Source organism: Phocoena phocoena, chromosome 15 (assembly GCF_963924675.1).
Source record: "Phocoena phocoena chromosome 15, mPhoPho1.1, whole genome shotgun sequence".
NCBI classification, from domain to species: Eukaryota; Metazoa; Chordata; class Mammalia; order Artiodactyla; family Phocoenidae; genus Phocoena; species Phocoena phocoena.
In genome coordinates, this window is record NC_089233.1 from 1,177,954 (window position 1) to 1,196,402 (window position 18,449).

Consider the following 18,449-nt stretch of genomic DNA (forward strand, 5'->3'; position numbering starts at 1 on the left):
GCACATTTCCCTAATGCTTAAACACTCGCTCACTTCATGAATGCCAACTAAAAAAATCAACCAATAAAACTTCGCAGATATTTAGATATTGATTACAAACCTTAATCAAATGCTTCTAAACGTTTAATTAAAACCACAAGCTAAATATATCAGATTTGCTTAAATTGCTTCAAACGCCTTTATAATTATGCAAGACCTACTGCCGTGGCTGAAGGACACCCCCATACGCTGAAGTCCTCATCCTCCGTCCCACCCCATGACTGTCTTTGGAGACTTGGCCTTTAGGGGTGGTTAAGGTGAAACAGGTCACGAGGGTGGCGCCTGGTCCAACAGGACGGTGGCCTCGTGAGAAGGGGAAGGGACACCAGAGCTCTCTCTGCCGGATGAGGACCCGGGAGCTGGGCAGCCCTTGCTGGAGACCACGCCTGCTGGCACCAGATCCGAGAGAAAGAAATGTTTGTCGTTTGCGCCCCTCCGTCTGTGGTATTTTGTTTTAGCAGCTAAGACAGCACACAAATTATCATAAGGACTTAAAAAGGGGGGACTTGGGCTTCCCTGGTGGCGCAGTGGTTGAGAGTCCGCCTGCCGATGCAGGGGACACGGGTTCGTGCCCTGGTCCGGGAAGATCCCACATGCCGCAGAGCGGCTGGGCCCGTGAGCCATGGCCGCTGAGCCTGCGCGTCCGGAGCCTGTGCTCCGCAACGGGAGAGGCCACAGCGGTGAGAGGCCTGCGTACCACAAAAAAAAAAAAGGGGGGGGGTGGGGATTTGGGAGCCGGGGGAGACGCGGTGGTGAAGCACACGGTCATCCGCCTTTGTCCACATGTGCAGAACTGGGCTGAAAGGTGACACGCGCCCCGACGAGAAAGAAAGAAAAACCTTACAGCTTGCTTACACGGGAGCTGGTGCCGAGGCAATTCCATGGCTCTGCACGTGGTCCTTCCTCATCTGTTACTCTCAACGCGTCCCGAGTCCTTCCCGCGGTCGCTGCGGACAAAAGAGAGGGACGCACCCTCCGACAGCCTCCCCGCAGGCCTGGATTCTCTCAGGCGCACTCCTCCCGCGGGCAGCCGCGTCCTCCTGGTCCAGGACCCATCGCGCTGCAATCACCCGCGTGGACCTGTGAGACCCACGGGGAATGGACTCACCCAGTGACTAACGGCTCCCCCGCCGAGGGGTCGCTGACAACACCCCCTGCTGCCCGCGGGGCCGGGCTCCTGCTTGTCTCTGGCACCCGCCGGCCCTGTGCGGGAGACGTGAGGTCACAGAGAGACTGGGGTCCTTGGCGGAAACAGAAATACCACTGAACGGCACATGGGGATGCTGGCTCCAAGACACGTGTGTGCGAACTGCTGGCCCCGGTGAGGAGGCAGTCGTGCACACGCAGACACACGCGACACACCGCACACACACGTACACGCACGCTCTTGGGGGCGAGCCCAGAAGACAGGCGTCCAGCATGTGCAGCGATCATCTCTGGGTGATGGGTAATAAATGACTTTTCATTTTCTTCCTGAGACTTTCCCACATTTTCCAAACACTTTACGACGACGGCGTGAACGTTACAAGAAAAAGAAAATCCCCAGACATGCCTTTTTCTAAGCAAAAACCACATGCTGGCCCCAGCGTGGTCGCTGCAGGAGCTGCTGTGGGCCCAGGCCTGGCTCGACTGCCGCACGGACCGTGGGGTCTCAGGGACACTGGCGTGTCGCTGGCCACCTGTCCGGGCTGGGTTTGGCCGCTCTGGCCGTCTGGGCCATCCCGGCCCCGGGCCAGCTCAGAAAGAGTTAAGATGCTCCACCAATGCAAATTAGATTTAATTAATCCTTTTCATCAGTTGCAAATATACCTTCTGAACCCTATTAAAAACATGAATATGCAAATGCAGACCTTTTTAAATTCTCATTTTCAAGGACTAGGTGTTGGGATTTGATTAAGTGAATTCCGTTAACAGCCTGTAAAACTGGTGCAAAATTTAATTTCCATTTTAAGTTTGAAAAAAACGGCATGAAGGCTGTTGCTGATTGAGCTAATTATAGTGTCACATTACAGAGGCCACACGCAGAGCCCACAGGCTCAGGCGGAGGGGCCCTGGGCAGGGCCTGCGGGCGGCTCCCAGGGGCCCACAGCCAGCCCTGCCGTGCCGTTTCCCAGATGCGGAGACTGAGGCTCAGGTAGGGGAGGAGACGTCCCCAGGAGCCCCTCGCAGGTCGTTGCGTGTGGGCTGCCTGGGCAGCCTGGGCCCCCCGACTCACTGAGGAGGTGGGGGCCCCGGGCAGGGAGCCCAGGAGGGAGCCCGGGCCCACGTGTCCCCTCCGTCCGCACTTCCCGGCTCTGCCGGCACCTCCACGAACTCCCGGGTGACCTGCTAGGACAGACACTTCTCTGTCAGTCAAGCAGGGAGACAGTCTGGCGGCACATTTAACACGCACGATGGCTTCCCAGCAATACTCAAGCAACCGTGAGCCGGCACCGCCGGGTGCCCAGGACCCTCGGCCCCCGTCCGTGGTGCTGGCGCTCGAGGGCTGTCCAGTCCCATACGGTGGCCTGTGCACACTCGCCGCTGAGCGCCTGAAGTGTGGCTGGTCTCGACCCAGATGGGCAGCAGACACACGACAAGATGCTGGGTTTCCGCGGCTCAGCGCTGAGAGACGGTAAATGAGTGTCTCGCTAATTTATATACATGTAATTTAGAGAACTTCATGTTTTAAAAATTAAGATATAATTGACGTATTAGTTTCAGGTATACAGCACGATGGTTCAATATTTGTATATATTGCAAAACTAATTTTTACATGGGTTACGTGTTGAAATAACGTGCTGGATGTATTAGGTTAAATATATTCATTAAAGTTAATTCCACCCGCTTCTTAAACGCGGCCGCTAAAATATTTCAAATTACGTATGCCACTTGCATGCTACCTTTGTCATCAGGGCAGTTCTACAGAAGACGCTAAAGCTGATGGAAAATGTGTATTTTATGTATACTCTATGTAACTCAGATATATTATAAGCAAGATATGCATAAAGAAATGCCAGGTGGCAGGACAGGCAGGCCCAGGTGTGCGTCGGCTTGGGCCTCCCCCCTCCCCCCAGCCCCCATAAGGAGCAACCACAGCCAGGGCGGCTTAAACAACAGACAGTGACTTTCTCAGGGTCCGGAGGCTGGAATCCGAGATCCAGGCTCCTCCCAAGGCCTCCCTCCTGGGCCTGCAGACGGCAGTCTCCTCCCTGCGTCCTCACACGGTCGGCCCCGTGTGTGTCCCAATCTCCTCCTCTTACAAGGACACCAGTCCTATGGGATTAGGGACCAGCCTAACGGCCTCATTTTAACTTCATCACCTCTGAGGCACAGGAATTCACATGAATCTGGGGACACAGCTCTGCCCACAAGGGAGGACGAGGCGGCGGGGTTCTGGGGAGAAGGTCCCCGTGGTGGGTAGACAAGGGCTGGTGTGTCTGAGGCTCGCCACGGAGTCCAGTTCCCAGAAATATTAACCGACTGGAAATCACCCCAAACCTTCTGCTCACTCTGGAAAATCTGGAGCCACGAGGAGGGCGGGGGCAGAACCACAAGAGAAAGGTTTGCAGGCAAGACTTGTTAATTTGAACCTGGAAATGAGTTTTTGTTTTGGTTTTGTTTTTAAAGTAATGACCAAAATGGTTCGGAAGTATGGAAGTTCTGAGAGATGCTGTCAGTTTTACTCGAAACTGAGAATCTGGTGTTTCTGTAGGTTATTGTTTTCAATAAAACTTACGTGTTTTGGAAATAACAAAACCCCAATGAAATACATCAGTAGATGCTTTTATGGAAAATTTCCAAGACAACTGTTAAGTGAGGAAAAAACCCAAGCTGCAGAACAAGCCAGTTATTTTCAAACCACACAGGAGCCCAGTGAGCCCAAACCCTGCGCTGTCTGCCCGTGTGTCAGGTGCCCGTGTGTCAGGTGCCCATGGCCATCACAGAGGACGAGCTGGGGCAGGGCCAAGGGGGCTCTTCCTTCACTTGACATTTCTGCTGCTGAGGGTTTTTCCTTTTACACTGAAAGTGCATCAAAATTGTGCAGTTGGAGAAACAGAGACGAATGAGAAGAAAACGGAAACCACAACGAGACAGGCACCGGAACGCGCGCCATCGTTGCCCCCTGTGCTGTGTGACTGCGGGCAAGGCCCTGCCCCTCTCTTGGCCGAAGCAGGAATTTAAGCAGCTTGGTAAAGCCACCACTCCTCACCGTGCACACACGTATGTACACACACGTGACACAGCCATGCACGCACACACAGCACACACCCTTTCCTGTCCTGCCCTAGACTCCACGCCCTGGACCTCTAAGTCACCCCTCTGAGGCTGCCTGGGGACAGAGGCCTGGCCCCTTCCTTGGTCCTGGCATCCTGGCGACATTGAACCACGAGGAAAACAGGCAGGTCTGACCCAGAAGCTGGGTCGTGAGGGCTGCCGACCCCGGCCAGGAGGTCCGGGCCTGACGGACTTGCCTGCGGCCTGGGGCAGGTCCTGCCCTTTCCGAACCCCGGCCTCCTCTCGGACAAGACGCAACTTGCGGGATCATCACGGGATGGGAAGGAGCTTTGTAAGCTGGGATGTTTCAATCGGGGGCGGGCGGGTGGGGGAGCCTCGCAAACGGGAACGGGGCTTGTGAACCGCGTGGGGTCACATCAAGTGCAGATTCTGACCCAGTGGGTCCCGGCATTTCTAGGCGGCTCCTGGGGGACACCGCGGGTCGTGGTCCACACCTGAGTCATGAGGAGCTAAAGAAAGCCCGGAGGTTTACTCATTTCCAGAACACGAACCAGGCGCACGGGGAGGGGAGAGAGACGATGCACAGCTCACATCCTTGAGTTGGCGCCTCCGGATGCAGAGGCGGGCCGGGCCCCGGGGGAGGCGGGGGTCCCACGGGGGCCCCGGCAGGCGGCGCTGTCCTCCCTGGGAGCCTCGGGGACGCCGGAAGGAGGCTGTCGCACGCCAAATCCCGCTCCATCCTGGCAATTAAGGTTTATCGCCGTAGCACTAATCCCTTAAAATTAGTCATTAGCGGCTTGACAACCACGTAGCGCTGGTGCCCACTGACGAGCTGGCAGCGGTGGGGTCTCTGCCAGAACCAGAACCTTCCGGGGCCTGGCTCCCCACCCGACTGCACCCAGAGCCCCCCACAGGCGGCGGGGCGGGCAGCTGGCAAACTCAGCGGCATGTGACTGAGCGGACCTGGGAGGATGCTAGGGGGCCGCTGCGCCCCATCCCACCTAGACGCGGCCCCGGGGGTGGGGGGACGGCGCCTCCTGCCCCTCTCCTGGGAGGGAAATCCTGAAATTCCGTGCAAGCGCTGTCAGCCTGGGGCTGGGTGGGTGGTCCGGGCCGGGGGTGGGCTTTCCACCTGGAAGCGGCCTCAGGGACCCCCCTGCCGAGGAAGGAGGTGTGAGGAGCCCGGGGCAGGGGGTGAGACCAGGTCCCGGTGCTCACGGGAGGCTGGGCCTGGGGAGGCTTGGCTGCCGGCCGCCCACCCTGTCCTCCCACAGACACGGGGCCGGGTGCTGGGCGGGGGCCCAGCGCCGCTACTGCAGGACCCGGGCAGGGATTAAGTCTCAGGAGGTGACATGAGGCCAGGGACGTGTGGCCCTGAGGGACCCATGGCACGTGAGGGGCAGTGGGGAGGGCTGACCTGGCCTTGGGGCCACGCGTCGCCAGTGGGAGTCAGGGCCGTGGCACGAGCGCAACCCCTCCGCCCCCAACCCTCCGGCACGCGCCTCTCCCGCCGGGGATCCTGGAGTTCAGTTCTGGCCTTGCAACCGAAACCACCACGCTCGGGGGTGCCTGCCCGGCCGCGCACCCCCTCGTGGGCCCTGTAGTGACCCCTGGGCAGAGATCACGAGCTTCCGGCCTGGCCTTCTGGCCAGGGTGACCCCACCAGCCGGGCCATCTCAGCAGCAGCCGGCCGCTCCCGCCTGCCCTGAGCGGGGACTGGCTACGTCTGCCCCATCTGGGAGCCGCCCTCCAGCAGGTGCCGTCTGCGTGCCGGGCGCACACAAGGGCCTCGCGATGCGTTTGTGTGGGCTAACGATTTTGAGTCAAGTTCTGACCTGAGCCTTTTATCACTGGCCTCTGAATTCAGCGATTTCACACGGGAGGCAAGCCGGGGCCAGGCCTGGGACACAGCCTCCGCCATACGGGGGTCCAGCCCCAGCCCTCCACGGCGCCGGGGACGGGGGCAGAGTCGAGACAAGGGCCTGGTCCCCCACTCCCAGGCTGGGGCCCAACATCATCTGTGGGACCTTTGCTCCCACAAAGCAGCAGGGAAGCGCCACTGCGGGTTTGGGGGTCCCGACAGAGGGAGGGAGACGGACGAGGCCCCTGCCCACCAGCCTCGCAGGGAGGGGCTCAGAGCCCGAGATGCGACTTCACTCTGCTGGTGTGTCTGTGGCACCGGGAAGGGGGCCGCTCCAGTGTGGAATGAGGGGTGAAGGAAGGTGCACTCTGACGTCTGCTGGAAAACCCCCAACTGGGGGTCTTCATTAAGCGCAGGACCCCCGGGACCCCCGCCTGGCTCGGTGCCTTTCCCCCGATTCGTGACGACAAAGAAACATGGAGCCTCGCTCCTCCCCTGCGAGATGGCGCCGAGGGCGCCCAGAGCGTCTGAGGGGGTGAGGAGAGCAGGACGCCCCCAGCCGGACCAGAGTCCAGTTCCGAGCAGCCTTGGCCCTGGGAAGCCAGTCTGCACGCCGAGCCTGTCTTCTCATCTGTGAAGTGGGGACGTGTTGGCCGTCAAACCAGCCGGGGGGCTCTGGGTCCCGGGCCTGTGCTGACCTTGCTGTGACCCTGGGCCTGGCTGGGCCTTGTCTGTCTGGGCACCCATTCACAGACCGAGCTCCAGAGTGACTGTGATGGGGGTGGGGTGTGAAAGGCAGGGGGTCGGGGCAGCCCCAGACGCACAGGCCACACCTCCCAGGGCTCTGGGCTCTGCAGAGGGACCCAATGCTGGCCCTCCCCACCCACCTCCCCTGACCATGGCCTGGAGACCTGCCGTGGGGCAGCACTGTAGGCGAGGCTACGCCCGAGGCCGCCCCCACCCACCCTGCCGGGCTCCAGGGGTACCCACCGCCGCTCCTGCGACAGGCACACAGGGCGGGGACGTCAGGACAGCAGGGGTGCCGAGCTGTGTGCGTGGAGGGAGCCCGTCAGCCCAGGGGCTCAGACACACACACAGTGAGCCGGGTGGGGGCTGAGGGAGCCTTTATTTCACACGCGCCGGGAACTTCGCCGGCAGCCCAGGTTCACCCACCAGCTCCAGGCACGGCCAGGCTTGAGCACGGTGTGATAGGGGCGCCTGGGGGAGGGGACAGGAAGCCAGTCCAGAGCACTGCCCCTGAGGTCCCCCACCGCTGCCTCCTACCTGCTCTCCAGGACGGAGGGTGACGAAGTGGTGGCCTGTCCCTGCAGAGCGGCCGTGAGCCCAGGGGTCGGGGAGGGGCACCCCTGAGCCGCTTAACCCTGCCGGCCAGAGCTGTGCACAGGTGGCTGGGGGGCACGCAGGAGTCCCCATCAGGCCCTGACGCTCACGGCCATCTGGGCAGGAGGCCGGGCCCTGTGGATGGGGTAGCTGGCCTGGTGGGGCTGGGACCCCAAGGGACAGGCCTGAGCGGGCTGCCGCCGGCTCCCTCGTCCGCCTTCGGAAGTTGGGGGCGCGGCCGGCACGGGGCGGGGGGCCGCAGGCTAGGCCACGGTCTGGCGGCTGAAGAGGTCAAGGGTGAGGGCGCTGAGGAAGGCGGGGATGCTGTCCTGCCGCAGCAGGTACAGCTCGATGAGCTCCTGCGCCGTCCGGGAGAACTCCGTCTCCAGCAGTTGCATCTTCGTGCCCGAGGGTCCCGCGGCCTGCAGGGTGGGCGGGAGACACAGGAGATGCCGTTAGCAGGTGGGCCCTGGGCGGGTCGCCCCACTCAATCCCCCGTTGCCCCAGGCTCCAGACGCGGACGGGCCATCTGCCCAAGTCCAGGCACATCCCCCCAGGCGAGGCTGTTTCTCGGGCCTCCTGGGTGGTGGGTCTCACCCACGCTTCAGGAACCTAGAAGCCAGGATGGGGGTGTGCACGCCAGCTCACCAGCTCCTCCGGGTCTGTCCACCCTCAGACCCGAGCCCTTGTGAGGACGCTCCGTGCCGGGCGTGAGGGCCCTGTGACAAGCCACGAGGCTGCAGGCGCTCCGAGGTGGGTCTCACGCTGCCCCGTGTGCCAGCGGGACGGCCGAGGGGCCGCTGTGTCAGGGCCTCTCACCCACTGCCCTCGGGCGCTGCTGCACGTCAGGGCTCTCTGTCACGGCGGCGGGGCTGCCTCTGGAGTCCGCTAATACGAGTTCAAATCCAGCCCCTTCTGGCTGTGAGGCCTCGGGCATGGAACGGAGGGGCTCCCAGCTGAGGGCACCGCTGGGAGCTAGCCCACTTGGTGGGGCTTGCTGAAGGGCGGCAGGTGGGGGGCCAGGCAGCTCTGGAGAACCCGAGAGAAGCCAATTCCTTTCACTACTTCTTTACGTAAATGCGCCACCTGTGATTGGGGAGGTGCCACGAAGGAAGACGGGCCTGTCCCCCAGTGATTCAGAAGACCAGTCTTTCAACACCATGTGTGCCACATGGTGGGACCCCCAAACTAGCTGGTCAAGCCCTCACGTGCAAGTGGGGAGACCGAGGCCCAGATGGCTCAGGGCTGGCCTGGGTCACAAGGCAGGTGTGAGCAGGGCCGAGCCCAGGGCAGGTGCTCCCGGGGGTGCAGGGCAGCTGGGGGGTGGACAGAGGCCCGAAGGTGCCCAAACACTTGGGCAGGGCTCATGGGGAAGCCCCCTCCCTTCCTCAGGCAGGCCTGTGGCAGCTCTCAGACCCTAGATGGCGCCCCGACGTGGGCCTCACCTGCCAGCAAGCCCGTCCCAGGTGAGTTAGGACCTCCGGGGTCTGCCTGCTGGGGGCGCAGGCCTGGGGAGAGGCCGTCGTACACCAGACAGAAGCCTGTGGCCTGCGACCCTGTCCAGCAAGGCAGTGATGCTGACGGGGCAGCTCAGGGGAGTCAGGAGGCGAGCAGGGTGGTGGCCACCGTGGGCCAGCCCCCCACTTGTGGAACGAGCACCTGCCCACCCTGCCCATCCGGCCCAGTCAGCTCCACCCCTGATGAAGGCCACCACTCCACTTGGGGAATCCCAGGCTGGAAGGGACATACCCGGTGACACGCACACGCCCCATGGGAGAGCCCCTTCCTTCCCAGGCAGCCGACTAGGAAAGGCTTCTTCCCGCCGACCCCCAAACTCGCCTGCCAGCCGGAACCCTGGCTCCGCCTTGGCGGGTGCCCGCTGCACCGAGATTCCTGTTAATGGCCACCAGAAAGTGGAGCAGCGCCGCCTGTGGCCCACCCACGCGGCGGCCCATGCTCGGGGGAAGGTGGACACGCTCCTCCCGGCCCACGGAGACCCTGAGAAACGGCCCCTGCCAAGACACACGCCTGATAAACGACTCGTGTGCAGGGCCCACCGGCAGCTCTGACCACTCAACAGCAGGAAGACAAATGACCCGGTTAAAAAGCGGGCGAACAATCCGAACAGACCTTTCCCCCCCAGGACGCAGACAAATGGTCACACCACACCCTGCCTTTAGGTTCCCCGAGGACACAGACAAGTGGTCACACCACCCCGTCTTTAGGTTCCCTGAGGACACAGACAAGTGGTCACACCACCCCCTGTCTTTAGGTTCCCCGAGGACGCAGATAAGTGGTCACACCACCCCGTCTTTAGGTTCCCCGAGGATGCAGACAAGTGGTCGCACCACCCCGTCTTTAGGTTCCCCGAGGACGCAGACAAATGGTCACACCACCCCCCGTCTTTAGGTTCCCCGAGGATGCAGACAAGTGGTCACACCACCCCATCTTTAGGTTCCCCGAGGACACAGACAAGTGGTCACACCACCCCGTCTTTAGGTTCCCCGAGGACGCAGACAAGTGGTCACACCACCCCGTCTTTAGGTTCCCCGAGGACGCAGACAAATGGTCACACCACCTCCTGCCTTTAGGGAAGCGCAAATGGAGCCCACGGTGAGACCGCCTCAGGCCCGTGAGGACAGCTGTAACCCGGGCGACACGGTGCTGGGAAGGACGCGGGGAAGTAGGAGGGCGGGCACGGCGGGCGCTGCGCAAACAGTCTGGCGGCTCCTCATGAGTGAGCCACATGACCCGGCAATTCCGCTCCTGGGTATGTGCCCGGGAGAAGTGAGAACACGTCCACACAGGAACTGGTACAGGAATGTTCACGGCAGCAACGTTCAACGCAAGTCGAAACGCAGAAACCCCCGACAGGCGAACAGGTGAGTGCAGTGCAGCCACGGAAGGAACGACGCTCTGTACACACGACACCACGGACGACCCTCGAGGGCACACGCCAGGGCAGAGCCGCCGAGACGGGGGCTGGGACGGGGGTCGGGGAGGGAGAAAGGGGAGCGACTGCCGGTGGGCGTGGGCCTTCTCTGTGGCGGATGAAAACCCTCCAGCGTCAGGTGTGGATCACACTTCAGCAGGGCCGTCTGCAACTAAAGGCTCCCTTCTGCCCAGCAGCCCAAGGGTGATCCCCCGGCGGGCCCAGCAGGGCAGGAGGAGGCCTGACAAGGTGCAGGCCTGGATGTGCCACGGAGCGGGGCCCTCCAAGACCCCAGGGAAGGAGCGGGGGCATCTCGGAAGGAGCTGGCTCCAGCTCTGCATCGGCCTGCCCCTGCCCTCCGACCCACGACCCTTCCGAGCGGCCTTGGAGCTCTCGGTGCCGAGGTTATCTTGTCTGTGTGCCGTCTCACTTGGCCCCGGCCCCCCCGCGGGCGGCCGGCCCTGCTCCGTTGCCAACACATTTAGCCTTGTCATAATGGTTCAACACAGACCGTTTTCAAACAAAAATAAGAGAAACCACTCTGACCTTTACCAAGAAAATCCTTTAATTTCTGCCTTCTGCTCTTGACTCTGAGTATTTTTCCCTAAATGTCAGAGGGGCAGGTTGTCAGCTGTCGGCTCAGCACAGGCTGGGTGGGGGGTTAGGGGGTGGAGGGAGTTGGGGGCCCGAAAGGGCAGCCGAGTCTCCTGGCTGTGCAGTGGTTAGGGGCAACCCCGGCCCGTCCTCCTCCGCCCAACCTGGCCCTCCCTCAGCCCCCTGCTCCCCCGAGAAGCGGCCTTCCGCTCCGACTTAAACTGGGGGTCCTCCGGGCGCCTCCCCAGGCCCCTGCAGGCTCTGCATGTGGGTCAGACATGCCTCGCGGTGTCTGCACCGGGGCTGCCACTCCCGACGAGCAGGCCTGGCTCAACCCTGACCAACAGGGAGCTGCCTGGGACGCCTTGTCTGCCCGCGGGCATCGCCCGGTGCTCACCCCGCTGCCGGGCAGTTCTGGGCACCCGGCCGCCCTCAAGACCCAGAAGCAGGGCTCAGTGCTTCTCTCTCATCTCGACCCATGTCCAGGCAACCCCCCACGGCTCCCGGCTGCTCCCCTGACGTGCCCGGGGCCGGGTCCCGGTTCTGTGGATCTGCCGTGTTCCCAGGACGTGCCCATCAGCCTGCGTTCAACGCTGCCTGGTCCCCAGGTACCTTGTATGGCACTCTTATTAGGAGCTGTTCACTTAAAACCAGAGCGCGGCTTTTAAAAAGGCAAACTGCCCAGTAAGATGTGCTGACCATGCTGGACGGGAGGTGTCAGGCGTGTAATAAAAGCGCCCGGCTTGAGGGGCACGTGGCACCAGGTCAGCCCAGTCCAGGGGGTGGCCCGGCCTCAGGCCCAGCCCGCTGCCTGCCCTCCGAGGTGACCGGATGCAGCACACACTTCTCTCTGCCCGGGGAGGGTGAGGGTCCTGCCTGGATCAGCCACGCGGAAATCGAAGCACCCCCGTCTTCAGAACGGAGTCAGGGCTTCTCAAGCCGGGAATCTAACACATCCCAAGTGCTTTCACGCACTCACGTGCTGATCTGGGGAGGGCAGCTTGCCCCGGCCGGCCAGCGTCCTCTTGAAATTTCTGCGCTCGAGAACGCCCTGGAGCCGGCACTGGGGGTGCCCCTCGGGCGCCCGCCGTCCCCCACGCAGCACGGCCTCCCTCTGGGGCAACGGAACAGGAGCGCGGCTTGGGGAGCTCACAGGGCTAAGATGAAAGGTGGTTCATTACGGTTTTCTGAATTCTCCGCGGTTTTACTATGACTGCACATACTTGTAATCAGTAAAAACAATATCTAAATTATATCCACAAGGCCTGACAGCTTTGAGAACGCGCAAATACACACGGCGTCCCTGCTACAGGCACGTGCCGACGTGTGGCTTCACCAGCTCCCAGGCCGGGGCCCGAGCGGGGCCCGCGGTGGGGACACACGGTGTCTGGGACTGGGGCTCGTGGGACGCCCTGCCACAGTGCCGTCACCACCTGTCGGCCTCCAGGGCTGGGGTGAGCTTCGTGGGGATTGGGGGTGGACACCTGGCTGGCTTCCTCCCCAGATCCTCCCTGCCCGTGGGAGGGCACCTACGGGGGTGCCCCCGCCCGCCCCCCGTGTCCTGGGCCGCGGGTGACACCCAGCGTGGCGGCCGGCGGCCTGCAGACGCTGCGGAAGTCTCTGCATCGCCTGCCCACCTGTGTTCCTCGGAGAGATGCGCGCACAGCCCCCCTGGCTCCCTGAGAGCCCGGCCCCGTGGAGCCCTTCTCGCCGGCCACGAGGACGAGCTCTCCCGGCCCACTCGGGCTGCTCCCTCCCCGCCTGGTGCCTCGGGGCCCCTGTCCCAGCCGCATCCCTGTCACCTCCAAAGCCTGGTCAGCCTCCCACTCCGAGAGCAGATGCCTCCGTACCCCCGCGAGGCCGGCCGGGCGTGGCTCCCAGACCGGGGGCGACTGGGGGCGGCCGCTACGCTCTGGGTCCCTGGAGCCCAGGGCAGGCGGCCCCGGGAGGCCCAGGCAGACGCTGATGCGTGCGAACAAGCAAGGGACACGGTGGCAAGTGGGTCAGGACAACTTGGCCAGAAGCTGAGAGCGCTGTCCCGGCACGGAGTTCCAGGGAACGGAAGCTGGCAAAAAAGCATGTCCAGCGAAATAGCTCACCCAATTATCCCGCTTAATTGTACTGAAAAAGCATCTAAATACTGCATGCTCTAATTATACCAGCGTTACTGGAATTCACCGTCCCCAGCTAGGGGTGACCTTTCCCAAGAGTGATTGTGGGGGGCAAGGCCGGGCACCCCAACAGTTGCAGATCCGTCTCAAACCCACAATTATTATTATTATTATTCTATTTATACAGCCCTCCATCTTCCTAGATGCTCCGTTTTAGATCCACACGCAGCTGTTCCTGCAGCCTCACGAGGGGGGAGGGCGCACGCGGGGCATCGAGGCCCCGAGCGGTCACTTCCAGGAACGCTGCCCCTCACAGGTGGGCGCCCGAGGCCTCCTTCCAGGAGGTTCGTGGGGGCAGAGGCCCGTGGACACGGGAGGTGCGAGTGGGGGTGGGCACCACAGAGCCAACCGCCTCCTTCCCACGTTCTCAGGGGGCAGGGGCCAGAGAGGACCCAAAGGTCTGGCTCCCCCGATCCTGGGCCAGCCGCCCCCCTGGGCCCCCGCCTCCTCCGTCAAGTGGGCTGGGCCACGTGTCCCCTCCAGTCCTCATCCAGGAAGCCTGCCCCTCCTTGCTCCCCATCGAGACAAGTCACACAGCCTCGGAGTAATTTTGTGGAGCCCACGGGGGCGGCGGAATCATGTGAAGAGCGATATGGCTGGAGGACCGGCAGCGACGGAGTCGGGAGCTGGGCTCACCGCCGGCTGCTCTCCTGTCTGCTGTGTGACTGTGGCCACATCACTTCACCTCTCTGGGCTGGACTTTCCTCAATTTAAGGGGGGACGCGTGCCTGTGTTCCCACCCCAGAGGGCTGCTGGCGGGCTCAGATGATAACACCTGTCAAAACGCTCGGCAGGCTCCGGGAGAGGCGGGGAGATTTACCCACCTGCCTGAAACAACCGGAGAAATGAGACACAAACACGCAACAGTGCTTTCAAGTCCTGGGACACGTGGGAATGAGGGGCACGGTCCCGGGAGATGGGAAGCAAGCCCTGTGACAGCCCCGTCCACCCCTCAGGAGACTTTCTGGGCACGGTGAGGGAGAGGCCCAGGCAGAGCCGGTGGACTGTGAGCTGAGAGTCTGGGGAGACCCAGGTGGCCAGAGGGTGCAGGACAGAGTGCCCGACAGGAGAGCCACGCCTGGAGGAAGCACTGAGCAGAGGGTGCCCGAGCAGGCAGCAGGGTACTGGTCAGCACACAAGGAAGAAACCACCTGAGACCAGGAAAAAATACCCACGGGGGTCAGAGCAAACACCACCCTGCAGGAGAAGCTCACACGGCTGGAGCTGCGCCCGTCCTCAGCAGCCACCCCCGAGAACCCCACCGCCACAGGGTACAGGAGGGTCTCCCCTCCATACCAGCACGGTCACCCTCGACTACATGCTGCTCTGGTCCCGCTCACAATTTTTTTTTTTTTTTGCCACACCTGGCGGCATGCGGGATCTTAGTTCCCCAATCGGGGATCGAAGCTGCGCCCCCTGCAGTGGAAGCACAGTCTTAACCACTGGACCGCCAGGGAAGTCCCCGGCTCACAACGGAGACCTGAAAGAATCTGCTTCCAAGTAAGTAACACCCCTGAACAAAGTTTGGGAGCTGTCACAGGAAGACAAAAACACCCAGCCCCCAAAGGGAAGAAATTCACCGCACCTGGCACCCATCAACGATGAGTGTGCAAACGTCAGGGGAATATGATTCCCAGGGAAGAGGAAAAGCCATCGACTGAAACGGATCCAGCCCTGATACTGATGCTAGAGCCAGCAATGACGTTAAATCAGCTGCTATAACTTTATTCCAGGTGTTCAGAAAGCTGACGATGTAAAAGATACAGAAAAAGCGAAACTGAACTTCTAAAGGTGAAGACTACAGCGTATGAGATGAAAAGTGTCCTGGGTGGGATTAATGGCAGATCGGATGTGGGGGAAAAAAGTTTAGTGAACCCGAAAACAGAAACAGAAACCGTTCAATGAAAGAGAGAGGAGAAAAGAATGAAAGAGAAAGAACCACACACGCGAGAGCGAGCCTTGGGGCCCTCGAGGGACACACCACACGTGCACCTGAGCCCCCGGAGAGGCCGAGACGCGCGTGCAGGCGGCTTCCGAGCCGGCCCCCAGTGACCCTGCCTCCCGGCACTGGCGTCCCGCGCAACCCGCTATCCTAGAGTTTGATGGACTCTGAGTAAAAAGTACGGCACAAATGATGGGGCGTCACTTGTGAGGGGGTGCCACAGTGGACGGTGACTGACCTGCTCTCACTCTCTGCTTCTTGCCTCTGGTGAAGCACGAACCAGAGAAGCCGTGACCCACCCACATGACGAACTAACTGAGTTCTGCCCACACCCACGGGAGTGAACTCAGGGGCTGATCCCCTCCTGGTAGGGATGTGAGGTGACCGCAGCCTGCGAGAGGCTCTGAGGAGGGGGCCGGGCTAAGTGCACTCCACTGCTGGCCTCTGGAAACTGAGCAACTAAGTTTGGGGATAATCTGTTATTCAGTGATGGATGACCAATACAGGAGGACAGAAAAAATACTTGGAAAAAAGAACAGCCCAAAACGTTTGAATGGGATGAAAACTAAGCTGGCAGATCCAACAAGTTCAATGAACCCCAAGCACAGAAAAATAAATGAAGAAAATGACACCAAAGTACATGGTAATGAAACCACCCAAAATCAATAATGAACATTTTTAAAGCAGCCAGAGAAAAACAGACACGTGACCACAGAACAAAGAGGGGCCGAAAGCAGATTTCTCACGGGGAACATGGAAGCCAGGTGGCAGTGGGACAGTGTCTGTAAAGCACAGAAACAACAAACGAAACCCAGTCAACCCAGAATCGTACCCGGTGAAAATGACACGTGGGACCGGAAAAACCCTATTATCGCCAGCTGACTGACACTACAAGAAATGCTGAAGGAAGCCCTTCACAGAGAAGGAAGATGAAGGTGGAAATGTGCGTGTACACAAGAAGAATGAAGAACACCACATTCCTTCAACGCACAAGGAGTGGAAGCTGCATACGAGGTACGTGAGAAAACTTAAAGTATCTTCTAAACACCTCTGAAAGGTGATTGACTATTTAAACAAGAACTATAATTATATAGTTTTTATTATATATATATTTTATATACATAATTATATATTTTATTATATATTATATATATTTTATATATAATATATTTTATTATATATATTATATATATAATTATATATATTTTATATCTAATATTTTGTTATATATATTATATATAATTATATATATTTTTATTATATATATTTTATTTATATAATTATATAAAGTATATATATAATTTATTATATATAAATTATATATTCATAGCAGTTTATCGTGAGGTTTACAACATGTGTATGAGCAAAATGTATTTCAAGGAGCTGAATAAGGCAGGAAGGAGACAACTGGAAGGTTTACGCGTGTAGCACGAGAACTGCAAGGTTCTTAGCGTCTACGTGCAGCGACATCATGTCGCTTGAAGTTGACTGTGGTAAGATGTCCACTGTCAGTCCTAAAGCAATCCGTAAAACACCAAGATAAAGTTACAGTTAAGTCACAAAAGGAGATATACGAATTTGTACAAATTATTCAATTAATCTAGGAGAAGGCAGAAAAAGGGGAACAAAGCATAGGACCCACTGAAAACAAATAATGAGACGTGGGCGTAAACCTAATCAGAGCAGTAATCAACTTAAATGTAAATGGTCTGAAGACACCAGTAAAAAGGCAGAGACTGTCAGACTGGAAAGACTTGCAAGGCTCAATTATATGAGGCTCATAAAAAAGTAAAAATATGGGGCTCCCCTGGTGGCGCAGTGGTTGAGGGTCCGCCTGCCGATGCAGGGGACGCGGGTTCGTGCCCCGGTCCGGGAAGATCCCACACGCCGCGGAGCGGCTGGGCCCGTGAGCCATGGCCGCCGAGCCTGCGCGTCCGGAGCCTGTGCTCCGCAACGGGAGAGGCCACAACAGCGAGAGGCCCGCGTACCGCAAAACAACAACAACAAAAAGTAAAAATATGAAAAAGATAAACCACACTAACGGAAGCCAAACGCTGCAGTGACCATGTTGACACCAAACAACTTAGATTCAGAGCAAAGAACATCATCAGGGAAAAAGGCCATTTCAGAACAACAAAGGGATTAATCTATACACAAAATAAAGACCAACAGAAATGCAAGAAGGAATAGACAAATCTGTAATTATAGTCAGAGATCTCAACACCTCTCTGTCTACTGAGAGAAAAGGAAGATAGAAAACGAGCAAAGATATAGAAGATTTGACAATACTATAAAAAAACCCGACCTCACATTTATGGCATACTCCAGAATACAAATTATTTCCCAGTATATTTACTTAGATAGACCACATTCTGGACCTTAAATTTCAGTAAATTTAAAAGGATTTATTTCATACAAACTATGTTATCTGACCACAATGAAATTAAATCATTAAGTAATAATAGAAAGCTATCTGGAAAATTTCAAAATATATGGAAACTTAATAATATACTTCTCAGTAACCTATGGGTCAAGGAAAAAATCAAAAGGGAAATTCACACTTTTAAACCGAATGACAATAAAAATAAAATGTCAGAATTTGTGGAATGCTGGTAAAACAGAGCTTGGGGGAGAATGTATAGCACAAAGTGTCTACATTAGAAAAGAAGACAGGAGTCAAATCAAGACTTTAGCTTCGACCTTGAGGACTTCCCAGGCGGTCCAGTGGTTAGGGCTCCGCGCTTCTGCTGCAGGGGGCACGGGTTCAATCCCTGGTCAGGGAACTAAGATCACACGTGCCGCGGCCAAAATTAAACAAATAAATACATAAATAAGAAACTAAAATAAAAAGGGCAAAGTACACCGAAAGTAAGCAGAAGAAAGGAAATAGAGATCAAAGCAGAAATCACTGAAACAGAAAAGCATTAGAAAAATATGAAACCAAAAGTGATTTTTTTCAGAAGATTAATACAATTGATAAACTGGTCAGATTAATCAGGAATAAAAGAAGACACAAATCACTAGTATCATGAATGAGAGAGGCGACAGCACTACGAATTCTACGGATGTTAAAAGGATAGTAAGGGAACATTATGAACAACTTTTTTGCCAATAAACTTGACAACTTAAATAAAATGGAAAAATTCTTTGAAAGACACCAAAACTACCAAAGTTCACTACAAAGGAAAGAGAGAACCTGAATAGTCCTACGTCTATGAAAGGAATTGAGTTTGCAGTGAAAACCTTCTCACAGAGGAATCTCCAAGGCTGGATGGCTTTCCTGGTGAATTCTATCAAACGTTTAAGGAATAAATAAATACCAACTCTACATAAATTGTTTAGGAAAATGGA

The 18,449-nt window shown here is 57.9% G+C and overlaps 1 protein-coding gene across 1 annotated transcript in view; it reads right to left on the bottom strand.

The window, feature by feature from the left end:
• Positions 1-7,722: 7,722 nt before the first annotated feature.
• Positions 7,723-18,449, bottom strand: part of MAD1L1 (mitotic arrest deficient 1 like 1) — a 311,511-nt gene continuing 300,784 nt past the window's right edge. The window contains exon 17 of the mRNA XM_065892363.1: positions 7,723-7,881. Within this exon, the coding sequence (XP_065748435.1) occupies positions 7,723-7,881 (159 nt within the window). The remainder of the gene's footprint in view (positions 7,882-18,449) is intronic.